Below are 15,361 nucleotides of genomic sequence, written 5' to 3'. Positions count from 1 at the left end.
TCACTACACCTCTCCCCTGCTCTCCACTCACTCCGCCCAGTCACTCCACCCACTACGCCACTCTCACTACACCCTCTTCCCCTCGCTCCACTCACTCCGCCCAGTCACTCCACCCACTCACCGCTTACTCTCACTACACCCTCTTCCTCGCCCACCTCCACTCCGGCTCCAGTCACTCCACCCACTACGCTTACTCCTCACTACACCCTCTTCCCTCGCTCCACTCTCACCTCGCCTCCAGTCACTCCACCCACTACACGCATTCTCACTACACCCTCTTCCCTCGCTCCACTCACATCCGGCCAAGCAGTCACTCCACCCACTATGCTACTCTCACTACACCCTCTTCCCCTCGCTGACTCACTCCGGCTCCCAGTCACTCCACCCACCACGCCACTCACTACACCCCTCTTCCCTCTTCTCGACTCCACCTCGGCCAGTCACTCCACCCACTACGCTTACTCTCACTACACCCTCTTCCCTCGCTTCCACTCACTCCGCCCCAGTCACTCCACCCACTACGCTTACTCTCACTACACCCTCTTCCCTCGCCTCCACTCACTCCGGCCCCAGTCACTCCACCCACTACGCTTACTCTCACTATACCCTCTTCCCTCGCTCCACTCACTCCGCTCCAGTCACTCCACCCACTACGCTACTCTCACTAGACCCTCTTCCCTCACACCACCCACTCCTCTCAAGTCAACTCCACTCAACTTAACTCAACTCAACTCCGCTTCTCTCACTCACTCATTCCCCAACCCATCCACGCACTCACTCATTTCACTTGCACCACCCACTCCTCTCCACTCCGCTCTTGTTCAATCCACTCACTTTGCAACTGCCATTCCAAGTTATTCAAAGTACTTTCCATGTTTTTTATGTATGTTGGTGGCCATTTTCTTGTGAATGTTTTTGATGTAGTTAGTTAATGCAAACATTGTACATTGATTATGTCTTTCTGTTTTCTTCACAGTGCAACACCACACCACACTTTGTACGAAGCATTGTAAGAAGCATGTCATTTTCTGATTGAGAAATTCAATAACTTGAATTACAAGCATCCAACAATGAAAGTTCAGAAATGGAGTCCATCCCAAGTGCTTGTGACTGTATTGAGTTTTGATACAGAGGGGCAGAAGGGCAAGAAGGCTTATGTTAATTTCTAACTCTGTAACAGGAAAAGTGTAAATTGGAGGAATGACTGAAAAAATGACTTTTAAAGCTTTGCAGATGCCATATCTTCATTATATTTCAAAGTTACCATGTGCAGTTCTTACATGTAAGAAATGGACATACACTAAGCAGAATTTCTTTTTATTCGTTGTATATCTTGTGAGAATTTTACTGGTATTTGGTTGATGATAGTAAATAGCATTTCAAACCTACAAGTAAATTATTAATGTACTGGGTCACTAATTCAAATTTTCAGAGATTTTTAACTATTATTATTTATCACATGCATTTGACTAGAAGTGGGATAATGCCTTTCAAACCTACAGTTTATGGAATTTCAAGAAGTTTTCTTGGCTGATGATAGGAAATAGCATTTCAAACCTACAAGTAAATTATTAATGTACTGGGTCACTAATTCAAATTTTCAGAGATTTTTAACTATTATTATTTATCACATGCATTTGACCAGAAGTGGGATAATGCCTTTCAAACCGACAGTTTATGGAATTTCAAGAAGCTGTCTGGGCTGATGATATAGATTAGCATTTCAAACCTCTGAGCAAATTATGAATGTACTGGGTCTATGATTCTATTTTACAGAGATTTTTAACTATTATTATTAATCACATGCCTTTGACCAGAAGTGGGATAATGCCTTTAAAACCTACAGTTTATGGAATTTCAAGAAGTTTTCTTGGCTGATGATAGGAAATAGCAATTCAAACCTACAAGTAAATTATTAATGTACTGGGTCACTAATTCAAATTTTTCAGTGATTTTTAACTATTATTATTAATCACATGCATTTGACCAGAAATGGGATAATGCCTTTAAAACCTACAGTTTATGGAATTTCAAGAAGCTGTCTGGGCTGATGATATTGAATAGTATTTCCAATATGTGAGCAAATTATGAATGCACTGGGTCTATAATTCTATTTTTCAGAGATTTTAACTATTATTATTAATCACGTGCCTTTGACCAGAAATGGGATAATGCCTTTAAAACCTACAGTTTATGGAATTTGAAGCTTTACCTTTGGACTGATGATATTAAATAGCATTTCAAACCTACAAGTAAATTATTAATGTACTGGGTCAATAGTTCAAATTTTCAGAGATTTTTAACTATTATTATCAATCACGTGCCTTTGAGCAGAAGTAGGATAATGCCTTTCAAACCTACAGTTTATACAATTTCAAAATGGTATCTTGGCTGATGATATTGAATAACATTTCAAACCTGTGAGCAAATTATGAATGTACTGGGTCAATAGTTCTTATTTTCAGAGACTTTTAACTGTTATAATGAATGACATGCCCTTTGCCTGAAGTGGGATAAAGCCTTTAAAACTTACAGTTTATGGAATATCAAGAATTCCTCTGAGCTTATAGTGGTAAATAACAATTCCAACTTGTCAGCAAATTCTGAATGAAATAATAGTATAGCATTAATAATGAAATAGTAATAATGATACTCACATGTCCTTAACCAAGAGTGGGAATATGCCTTAAAAATCTACAGTTGGATGTATTGTATGAGAAGGGTTGATTGTTAGCACACTAGTAATGTATTAGTGATTTGCATGTAGTAACCTTTAGTATTTTGAGGGAAACAGTGATTGTGCAATGTTTGATTGTGTCTAAACTGTGTGCTGTGCGTGATGCCCTTGAAGGGTGATAGTTATTTGACTCAAGCTGAATGGGTGTGAGTGTGTAAACTGTTAGGTTCATGTTATATCTATCTGGTAAAGTTATTATGGCGTTCTTATTCCTTGTTGTGACAATATCTGCTTGAGTAAAGTTGACTAAAAATTACAGTTATCGAATCTAAAGATTCCTCTTGGCTGTTGATAGTATTTAGTCATATGTGAAACTTGTGAAACAGAGTCTACATGCAACAGGTCAATATTGCCAATGTTTAGAGATTTTTAAACTATTTTTTACTATTCATATGCCCTTAATTAGATAAAGGAAAACAACTTTAAAGTCTGATGATAGTAGATCATATTTCAGACATGTAGAAAGCAGACTATGAAAGCAAATAGGCCATAAATTAGAACAACTTTATGAGAGTTAACTTGATTTAATCCTGTATGCCTTTGAACAGGAGAGGGATAATGTCTCCTAAGTCTAATACTAACAGAATAATCTGACATTTAAAAATTGTGGGCTGAATCTTGAACAGGACAATATCTCTTATTTTCAGAGAATCTGTACAATATTAGTAATATTAATACATACAGATTCAACCAGAAGAGGGATAACACCATAAAATTAGAATCAATGGAATCTTCTGATTTCATTTTGGCTGCTCATAGCAAATCACACTTCATATTTAAGAGCACACTGGGCTGATGTACAGTACTAATTTTAAGAGATTTGCTTAATAGTATTACTTATATTCCCTCAACCAAAAGTGTTTGAAGTGGAACAAGTTCAAAATCTATATATTTTAATGGAATTTGTTATTTTCTTTTGGGTTCTTATACTTCATACTTATGGGCAAAATCTAAAAGCAGTGAGGCAATATTGCATGTTTTAATTTCCTTGACTACATTTATCACACAAATTCCCTAATCCAAAGCTGGCATAAATTGTTTTCGTTTGTTTGTTGTTTGTTGCTACACAATATTCTAGCTACATGATATCTGTAAATAACTGAGTTTGTACCAGACAATCCAGTTATTGAGATCATAAGTATCCACACATGCAAACATTGAGACTTGATGCTGGACAATGACTAAGTCATTGAGCCTGACAACCATATCCACATCAGGTAGCATTGGTTTCTGGGGAAAATTACACACAAAAAAGTAAATATGAAGGCATCATTTACCTTGACAGTTTCATCTCAGTAACAATATGTCATCAAAGAATCTTCAGCTGCTTGGCCTTCTCACACAATGAGCAGATGACCCTTTCAAGCAAATTGTGAAGGGGGGACAACTCTAACCGCTAATTAGTTCAGCAAATATAATGTTATTGATGACAATGCATGGAATAACAATTTCAAGCTTCTATGAAGGGCTCAGTGAATTTCCCATTTATATCAAGCTGACCAGGAAGGGGATTTTCAAAGGAACATTAAAGAAATGTTTCTGGATAATTTCTACACCATCATTTTCTTCAAAGTTATAACTATAGCCTTCTGAGATGGGGCACAAACTCTCCCACTTTTTTCATTCTGAAGTAATTATGCCTTGTATGTCTGGTGTCTGTTACAAACAGCTTCCATGTACACAATAATGATGAAAGCTATAAATGATCATTATTGGCAAATCTTATATGATAATAGCAGTAATATTAACACAACATTACTTGGAGGCTAAACATGTTATAAAAATAGGGAGCCACTAACTGCTTAGGGGGCCATGTGAACTTTTGGGGATGAGAACTTTAACTGGACCTTTAACTCAGCATTATCAGCATAGTATTATGTGTGATGGTGTGTTACTGAATACACCCTACCATTATAAATAATAGATCACCACTCTTTTTACAGTGTCATGAATGTGTACACGAAACTGTATATTTTTCGAGTATTTCATAAGAAATATTCTCTGAAAAGTATGACCAAGCAACATACTAATCTCTTATATACTCTCACAAATGACATAACACAAATAACTTAGAAGTCTTAAATCCCCAAAACAAACTTGAATTGTTATACATACATACCCATCAAGAATGGATGTAACATCATTAAAAAGATAATTATGACATAATTTAATTTTCTTTTATTTCCCGTTCTTACTTTAAAAGAAACTATTTACTGTATTATTACATAAAACACTGTGCAAAAATGGCCAGGCTTGCCGATATTTAGATACAACTTACTATATTTTTACACATATTAGCATAATTATTAAAATATAAATTCAAAATCCAATACCATTCACATCCTATATTTTCTGGTTCCATTTGTGGGCATACACATATATTGTTAAAAGGAATAATTAGCTATATTTTAAAATATCATTAGATATTGCAAGAAAGTCATATTTCAAGTTGAGCAGTAACCATTTCTGGGAATGAATGAATCATTATGAATAAAAAATGAATGAAAAACACCTGACACCTAAATTCAGCATCCACAACCAGGAACATTAATTGGTCGCTCACTTATTTTAAGCTAGTAGAGTAATTACAGTAAAGCGCATGAAAATGAATTCTATTTCGTTTCAGTTTCACGTTTCTACATTTTTTGCGCTGCTATATTTAGCTATTATGGCGGACATCGACTATGGAGCGCTGCCATTGGCATTTTTTGCAATCAGTAGTTAAAATAAAGGACACGAGTTGTGCAGCTGATTTTGATCTTAATAATTGTTTCTCGATTAATTAAATAGTTGAAAGTAAGACGTATAATTCTCCATATTAGTTATCCCAGTTCTGGTCGCAACAGATATTGTAACGCTTCCTCGTGTCATCGCAACATCTACTCATTTAATGTAGCAGATCTCTAAACGCCCCTCCCTAAAAATGATCAGTCCAGTGGTTATAAAGGCCAGATCCTGCATTTTCACCCGATTTGGCAACATCTTTTCACAATTCTCTTCATCCTTAAAGACAGAACGAGTTTTACGCAAATGTTGTGCCTGTTGTGTAGCTCTCGCTTAAATAAGAAATGGTGGAGTCCCGATCCACAAAGTGGCCGTAACGTTACGAGCTATCGTAACTCTATACTATACCATAGGCTTACGAATACCATAGTGCTTCGAACATTTTGTGGATACTGTCCAAGATTGGTTTTCTATAAAGTCACCTGATATCTATCCAGAGACAGCAAACCGTGAAGGTCAGGGTCAGAATGAGCCTTCAGCAACCCATGCTTGTCGTAAGAGGCGACTAACAGGATTGGGTGGTCAGGCTCGCTGACTTGGTTGACACATGTCATCGGTTCCGAATTGCGCAGATCGATGTTCATGCTGTTGATCACTGGATTGTTTGGTCCAGACTCGATTATTTACAGACCGCCGCCATATTATATTGCTGAGTGCGGCGGAAAACTCAACTCACTCACACCCAGAGACAGTACGTTGATTCGTTGACTGAACCAGCCATGTTAAATGCTGCTGACGTCATTTCTGGGAGATTTCTTTCGCACCTGCTGTCTACACCTGTGGGTTTAAGGCACACCTGCATCGTTGACTGAAATGTGTGAACTTCGGAGTGGGTTATGTCGAAAAATCATTAGCAACGATCACCACTACGGTAATCCGTGCACATATCAGCCACACATATTTTTGTGTAAGTGTCCCTTCGAATCATGCCCCTTAGCATTACAGAGCTACAGATAACTTTTTGGGTCACTGAGTTATTCACTCGCTTGTGGTCATCTCAATTGCATGGTAGGCTATCCTAATTTTCCTTTGATTAACCAAATAAATTGTATCCACCTCACTCAAGCTCAGTTGGGTATTTTGCCATTTTCCATTAATTGTAAAAATATAATAAAGTTTAAATGTTGGTTTACGTGTTTGTTATTTATATTTCATATGTTATAGAAGAAAGTCTGCAAGTTGCCAAGTTGAGGTGCTGAAATAGAACTTCTCAATATACCTCAGTTATTTTATCTGTTTTTGTTTGTTCGCATGTAAGATCAAACTTACTGAGTATTTACAAAACTTCAAGCGTACTTGTACGCAATAGACTTGATAGGAATTGAGTTTTCACATAAATATTTGCGTAATTTACGCAGATACGCAGCTTACCTGTACCTCTGGCATTACGTGGTTGGTTTCATGAAGGTCATAGAAAGTCATGATCAGCAACGTCTTTGCTTTGGAACTGTTTTTGCCTTGTCATTCGTAATTGAAACAATGGCGACGAAAGGGTCCAGGAAGAATATGTTGGTTGTTTGTTTTGTTGTTTTACGTCGCACTCGTCGATATCCAAGCTATCAAAGCAGAATCTATTTTAAATCTGAATGCTATCAAGGCTAATTCAATATTACATCTATGATATATTTATCATCTTTTGCTCACACGAGCAAATTCAGATCTGCTGAAAAGTAAGACATTGCCTGAATAGGTTAATGAGACTCATGTTTCGGTTTGTGAAGCTGGTCACACTGCACAAGCCGTTGCCAATCACTTCCAGGTCAACGTTCGGACCATCTACTGGCGGAAGCAACGTTTCCGGACAATCAACACCACAAATGATCGCCCCCGTACTGGCAGACCAAGGGTGACCACAAGACGACAAGACCGCCATGTTGTGCGACAGCATGTACAGAATCCCCTTCATGCAGGCATCCGAAACAGCACGCCAGACAGTGGGAACACACGAAAGACCAATCAGTACTGATACAGTACGCCGACGTCTTAACAGCGGGAACCTCCATTGCCGTAGACCTTACGTATACCGTGGACCTATCCTTACCCCTCGTCATCTGCGTGAACGTCTACAGTTCAAGAGACTCATGGGGAGGTGCAAGTATCATGGTATGGGGTGGAATAGGCCTGAACCAGAGAGTGGGTCCTGTGGTGTTCCAGAACCTTGGTCCAGGGAGAGGAGGCGCCATCACAGCGGTGCGCTACATCGACCAAGCTCTCAGACCCCACGTCATACCACATTTCGCATGTCACCGGAACAACATTTTCCAGCATGATAACGCCCGGGCCCATACTGGCAGAGCTACACGGGACTTCCTACAGCAGAACGGTGTCAACATTATGCAGTGGCCAGCCCTTAGTCCTGATTTAAACCCAATTGAACATCTTTGGGATGAAATTCAGAGGAGATTGAATAATGTCATACCAAGGCCGAACACAGCCGATTTATTGCGCCAGGCCTTTCTCAGTGTATGGTTCCAGGTGCCAATGGCCTTCATCAATCGTTTGGGTGAGTGAGTGAGTTAATATTTAACGTCACATCGGCAATATTTCAGCCATATCGATCATCAATCGTTTGGTGCACTCCATGCATAGACGCTGTGCTGCAGTTATTGCCGCTCGTGGTGGTCACACTAGATACTGAAGTCAAGAGTCTGGATTGCAAACGTTCACGTAATGTCTTCAAATTCTGCTGAGTTATTCATTGATGTGTCAAGATATTGTACACAAAAGGTTTTTGATCAGTTTATTATGTCCATTTCTGTAATGATTTGATTACAGTGCCTATCTAATTTTGAATTCGTACTGACGTTTTTTCACAGAAAGTTAAATGGATAATTTGTCCATTGTTAGATTCCATGAAAGGCTTAAGTTTCTTTTGTGAAAGAATTTCCAGTTTCGCCTTCCGTGTGTTCAAGCAAGTGTTTTCACAAAGTGAAACTTTCATCACAAGGATTATTATCCTACATATTGACGCTTTCGAGTCTTCTTGAAAATGTGAGTTCAAGCAAGTGTTTTCACAAAGTGAAACTTTCATCACAAGGATTATTATCCTACATATTGACGCTTTCGAGTCTTCTTGAAAATGTGAAATGTATTAGAGCAAGTACATTAAACTGCAATAGTGTGATAGAAACAGCGAAACTATTTCCTTGGTCTTATCCTCGGGATATTGTACAGTATAATTCAGGAAGCTGAGGCCTGAGGTACTCAAATATATATGTACAGGAAATGACACTCACAATCGTTCAATGTGTCAGAGTAAGAACCCGGTATTCGGGCTTTTACAGTGTTTCGCTTTAACCGGAGTTCAGAATGACATGCTTATATACAGCACAAGTGTAATTCACTTAACTCCACTGTCCCAAACTCATTGTTCATTGATCAGTCCGAAAGTTCACCTTGACATCACCACTGACTCCGCCAATCATCCAGTCTGTCAAAATGAACTGGTTACACGTCAACAACATGCGGTGACTTCATACATGGTACAGCAGATAATGAAGCATGCATACATCCTAATAAATACTCTAAGTAGCTGTGTGGATAATGTCAGGATGCATGTCATGTACATACTTCAATATAGGGAATGAACGCTTTAGTTCAAATACAACATAATGGACAGTATTACCCCTGGTTGCCTGTGAGGCGCCAGAATGTTGACTTATCCCACCGGGTACCCATTCACTGCTGGGTGAACAAAGGCTCGCTTGCCTAAGGTGAGACCACATGTGTCACGTCTCCTTCGTTGTAGGGCAGGACTGAAGACTTAGAAACTTTCAGGAGTCAAGCTGCCAAACACGGTTACCTACTCAAGGACTACTCTCCATGACCAACGTTGCTTAATTTCAACTGTTTTGGGACCTGAGGTCTATGCACAAAACCACACAACACCATAGTTATAAACATCTACAACCTTCACAACTGGCCGCGTATCAAGCAACGCCATTGTGATACCGGGACTAAAAGTCACATTTGTCACCTTGCCCCTTTCCGTATCCTCCAAGAAGACGTCGCTATTCGGCTTGTCCCGGAATAACACGAATTGGTCACGAATGTAAAAGTCATTGAGTTCTACACCTTTTCACAACAAAGAATGAACTGACATTTCCTGGGAGGTGTTGACCATGTCCAGCCTCTGGTCTGACTTTTCAGCCATTGTCCAGTGATGACAATAAGCGATCCAAAAAGAAGCCGCAACTGATCCAGTGTGTCACAGTCAACAATTTAAGCATCAACGGCATCTGTCCTCACTCCGCGCTCAGGATTAAGTGATAAAAATAAGCGATCCCAAAATAATCTTCTGGCATCCTCCTCGTCTCCCCAGGGGATAAAGGGATGCATTCTGACCAGGGCGTACACTGACTGAGTCAGGTGGGCCACCTGAACCTCCTCCAGCAGCACCAGGATGATGGGATTCCTCTCCCCTTCCAGGTGTCTCTGGACAAACATCAGCTCGAACTGACACTGCTCATCTCTGGCCATGGCATTAGACAGAAGAATCAGGATGGTTTTACTTACATTCAGATTATTAACAACATTATCGACAATAGGGAGACCAGCCAAAGAGTCTCGGTCACGAATGTACAGTTTGGATCCATGAGTTTCCTCGGCTTTTGGAATGAGTTCGTTCTTTATCCATCTGATGTCCTCCAAACTATATATTACATAAGCATCATATATAATCTCTACGTTGTCGAGTCGCTGGAATTCCCCCCTCTGGTATCGTCTCTGGTACACATAATGCCGAATGTGCCATCGATACCTGTATGCAACAGACCCCGAGATGAGGACAAAGAAGCATATCCCACACACACCAATTAGGACAAAGATAGCTGGGAAAGGGAGGAGGCAAGACTGTTTAGGCATATTTACTTTGGAGAGTACTCTACCTCTCATTTCCCCAGGACTGGAACACAAATAGTTCTTCGGATAGTCTATGAACTTGTTACTGTCCGACTTTATCCAGTTTAGGAACCAGAGGATTTCACAGTTACATGCAAAAGGGTTGTGCATAAAATCAACAATTTGAAGCTTTTGTTGGACTTCGGAGGTGAAGACGCGTTCATCTATTCTGGCTAATCGGTTTTTTGATAGCCAGATATGGGTAAGATTCTTCAAAGGTGTCAGGCTACCAACGGGTAACTCGTCAAAGCCATTCTCATACAGTTTCAGGTATTGCAAGTTGTGCAAGGAAACTGAAATAAACTTTGGAAACGATATCAATCCACAGCTCCCAAGGCCAATTCCTGTTAAAGATGTTAAGTGTCCAAACCAGTCGTTTAGTTCCTGGTCGGATGTGTTTGAGAGTCTATTATAAGAAACATCAACTGACAGCAGATTGGGGCATCCTTTGAATGCGTCTTTGTGCACATGAGTCTTGAAGATCACACCACTTGATAGTAAAGAGATGTATTGTATTTTACTGTTGTTGAAAGCATACTGGTCTATATAAAGGGAGCCACCTCCTACATTCTTGAGGATTACGTTAGTTAACGAGGGCATTTCCGAGAATGAATTTGACTTTATCTCCGCAATGTGATTATTGCTGTTGATAGAAAAGACAGACAAATTCTTTAAGCACTGAATGTAACGACCCTCAATTGGCGTGTATAAGTCATTATGGTCCAGCTTCAGAGATTCAAGGCTCGGGAAATAGGACCCATTCGTCCTACAAAAATTAGGAAACCTGGAAATATAGTTGTCTTTCAGAGTCAAGGAGAGTAACGATGGGGCGTACGCCAGAGCTACTTCACGGATAAAGTTATAAGCCAGTGATAAAGTCTGGATGTTGGAGAGGCCGCTACAGTCAGCCTGGTTATAAGTTTCAAACTCGTTTCTGTCTAGGTCCAGAGACTTCATTGTACGACTGTATAATCGCTGAAAGATGCGTGAATCGTTCAACTTCAGTCGACGTAGCGATAACGTTTTAAGAGGAAGATGGCTCAAAGTTGGGAATGTTTCTGCTAAAGAGTTTCCTGAGAAAATGTTTCCATCAAGACTCAACTCTGTTAAAGTAGTTAGATGAATAAATGAGTAGGCGGACATTCTTGTTATCCTGTTTGATGTCAGACTTAACCTTTTTAACTTGAGTGATTGAATGTTTTTGAAGGTTTTTGAGGAAATGTTTGGAAGAAAGTTGCGATAGAAATCCAGGTCAGTTATGAACTGTGGTAGCCTTGGAATATATGTAAGTTTCCTTCCGTGACCTTTGCATGTTGCTTGTTTGGTGATATTGTTACAGCTGCACCAGTTGTTGCCACAGTTACCGCGGCGTTCTGTAGATGTCAGCATCACCAGCAGAAGGACGAGGAGAAGGTGGCAGAGGGATGACATTCCAATATGGCCTCTGAATATAGAAAAAGAAAAAAAGGTTCAAGAAATGCGTTTGAGATGTTGTTTAAGAAATATTTGAGAGGACATTTTGAGAAACTACTGCTTCTGACGTAGTAAGACTGAGTAAGAGGGGGGATTAAATTGGCTTAGCGCTGCTTGGAACGGAGTGTTATGTGTTTGTTTGAGGAATGTCCGAATGCAATAACCACGAGGCTACCCCACCACCCCACTGATGAGTACTATGAACACGAGTTGGGCTGTACGGGAAGAGCTGAGTCGACAGCGGTCGAGGCATAAGTCACGACGGTCTCTCGACGATGGAGTATCTCCTTTTATGATTATGCACTCCAAGTCAACGTTAAAGATATGAGGCGGTGGTCTATGAATAATTGAGCCAAAAAAAACGGTGATCTATGTTATGAGCACCAGTCCAGTCCGTACGATGATACTCAATCACCGGGTCTCATTATCCGAAAGAGCGAAAGGTCGCGGGTTCGATCCCCGGCCGCGTTATACCAAAAGATATGGTACTTGTTGGTCCCTGTCTGGCGCTCGGCATTAATGGGTACAAGGACTGGTCGGCTCGGAGTTAGTATAATGTGTCTGAGTTGGGTATTCATGCTTAACTGTGGCATGGTATCTCAGTGAGCTAGCACTATGAAACTTGCTTTAAGTCTGGGCTAGTACAAGCAGCCACACATACACACACATGCACGGCGTTATTTGAGCGAAATATTCTTAAGCACCACGTTTAACCTCATTTCACATCACCTCACCTCACCTCATTATCCAATCCATTAAGATCAGCAAAGGATGCTGGCGACCTTTTCCTATCCGAAATCACTGCGTTGATTAAGGATTCGTTGTGCGGTTGTTTTTATCATCATATTCAGAAATTCATGTCCGTTTACTAAGGACATGTTTCGTTTAAAATACAATTACGTGTTTTAGTTCTTCAGTCAGGGTTCTACACTGGCAGCACTATACCGGTTTCTCCTGACTCGGTTGGAGGTTACACGCACAAGCACAAGCACACACACACACACACACACACACACACGCACGCACGCACACACACACACACACACACACACGCAAACACACACACGCATACCACAAATGTCGCCATTTTATGAAATTAAATCCTGCGTGGTGACACCAAAGCATAGTGTCAAAGCATTTCATACTTCCCCGATAAACATTACATTAATCGCCACTGCACTTACATAAGTTATCGTAAGAAGTGTTCATTCTAGAGCAGTGCAATCATAATAAGAATAATCAACTACAAACTTACCTCTTCCACGTCATGTCTGTTCCAAGTGATTCTGTTGTGTGGCTCTCACTTACTCGAGAAAGAGCATGGATGGTGAGATCGGACTACTTCACTGGGAAGCTGTGATAACCGGACCGGGTGAACACTGTGATTCATTGAGTGAATTAGGATGTCCTGAAGTATAAGCTAAGTATACCAAGTACTTCTATTGTAATGTTTCCTGTGTCATCGCAACATCTACTCATTTAATGTAGCAGATCTAGATACAAGGAAATATAAACGCCCCTCCCTAAAAATGATCAGTCCAGTGGTTATAAAGGCCAGATCCTGCATTTTCACCCGATTTGGCAACATCTTTTCACAATTTTCTTCATCCTTAAAGACAGAACGAGTTTTACGCAAATGTTGTGCCTGTTGTGTAGCTCTCGCAGAAATGGTGGAGTCCCGATCCACAAAGTGGCCGTAACGTTACGACCTATCGTAACTCTATACTATACCATAGGCTTACGAATGCCATAGTGCTTCAGAACATTTTGTGGACACTGTCCAAGATTGGTTTTCTATAAAGTCACCTGATATCTATCCAGAGACAACAACCCGTGAAGGTCCGGGATAGAATGAGCCTTAAAGGTCACATGCAACCAAAAAATCAAACATAATTAAAACCCAATAATCACTTATTCATGACATATAGTATACATTGCTGATTATGAAAAAAACATTTAAACGAAATTAAATGTACAATCGCAAATCAAAGGTGCAATATTTTGTACTTTGGTTTACTTCCCTAGAAACGAAGCAGCCGCGATGCTGAACCCAGTCAGAGCGGGTGGGTGTGCACTCAAGTGTAACGGCTGGTTCATTTGCAGATGCCACTCACGGCTCAATGTGTGTGTATATTTAGAGATGTTGGGTTTTGTAAATACATGCTTATTTTTTGTGTATAACATTTTGCAATCAACAGACATCATAACATGTCATGTGTACAAGTATCACACCTGCCTGTCTGTGCAATTACATAATGTGACAGACCGAACTGGGGCCATAAATCAATGCGTTTTGTTTATGGTGTATAGCCTGATAGGTGTTAAGTTCAAATTGCATGTGGTCAGTGATTGAAATTGTGTATTGAATATTGTCATTAGCAGACGGGCAGGCAGACACATAGGTGCCAATAATACAGACATTGAGTTTTGTCTGTGACAACGACATATCTATATCACAGTTAGAAATTCTGTCGACGCTAAATAATGACATTGTTTTCAAGTATCGAACTGAGAAAGTGACTCGGTAAGAAGAACGTGTGGTGAAATAGACAAATGAAATTATATAAACGGTTAAATCGGTAATCTACTGTAATAACATATAAAAAGCTCGCGCCTGTGAAATATCAATAAAACATTAGAAAAATAGCTCACACCAAAGCCTTCACCGAATATTCACCGGACAACCCGCTTCCAAGCTCCGCGAACCTATTTCACTGCGCATGTGCTATGAGCGCAGCCCAGCTGTTGAAACCACTTCAATTCCCCCAAGCGCTGGGGGGAAGTTAGTGAATCGTTTGAACTACGATTTGCCGCGGGTTTTTTCATCGCGATATTTTTCAACTTTATAAGTTGAATTTGCATTTTTGATGATTTGTTTCGGTAAGTCCATACCGAAAGGTATCAGAATCTGCAAAGTTGTGTTTTACGTTGCATGTGACCTTTAAGTAACCCATGCTTGTCGTAAGAGGCGACTAACGGGATCGGGTGGTCAGGCTCGCTGACTTGGTTGACACATGTCATCGGTTCCGAATTGCGCAGATCGATGTTCATGCTGTTGATCACTGGAGTGTCTGGTCCAGACTCGATTATTTACAGACCGCCGCCATATAGCTGGAATATTGCTGAGTGCGGCGTAAAACTCAACTCACTCACACCCAGAGACAGTACGTTGATTCGTTGACTGAAACAGCCATGTTAAATGCTGCTGACGTCATTTCTGGGAGATTTCTTTCGCACCTGCTGTCTACACCTGTGGGTTTAAGGCACACCTGCATCGTTGACTGAAATGTGTGAACTTCGGAGTGGGTTATGTCGAAAAATCATTAGCAACGATCACCACTACGGTAATCCGTGCACATATCAGCCACACATATTTTTGTGTAAGTGTCCCTTCGAATCATGCCCCTTAGCATTACAGAGCTACAGATAACTTTTTGGGTCACTGAGTTATGCACTCGCTTGTGGTCA

The 15,361-nt window shown here is 40.4% G+C and overlaps 1 protein-coding gene across 1 annotated transcript; it reads right to left on the bottom strand.

The window, feature by feature from the left end:
- Positions 1–8,558: 8,558 nt before the first annotated feature.
- On the bottom strand, positions 8,559–13,366 carry LOC124264457 (toll-like receptor 3). Its single transcript, XM_046699199.1, has 2 exons — positions 13,149–13,366; positions 8,559–11,864 (listed from the first exon to the last, which is right to left on the bottom strand). The coding sequence occupies exons 1-2, from the start codon at positions 13,160–13,162 to the stop codon at positions 9,743–9,745; spliced, it is 2,136 nt and encodes a 711-aa protein (XP_046555155.1). The 5' UTR covers positions 13,163–13,366; the 3' UTR covers positions 8,559–9,742.
- Positions 13,367–15,361: the final 1,995 nt, after the last annotated feature.

This window comes from Haliotis rubra, unplaced genomic scaffold, assembly GCF_003918875.1.
Source record: "Haliotis rubra isolate DU_JTF1 unplaced genomic scaffold, ASM391887v1 Scf925, whole genome shotgun sequence".
Classification (NCBI taxonomy): domain Eukaryota; kingdom Metazoa; phylum Mollusca; class Gastropoda; order Lepetellida; family Haliotidae; genus Haliotis; species Haliotis rubra.
This window is presented reverse-complemented; position numbering and strand designations above follow the sequence as displayed.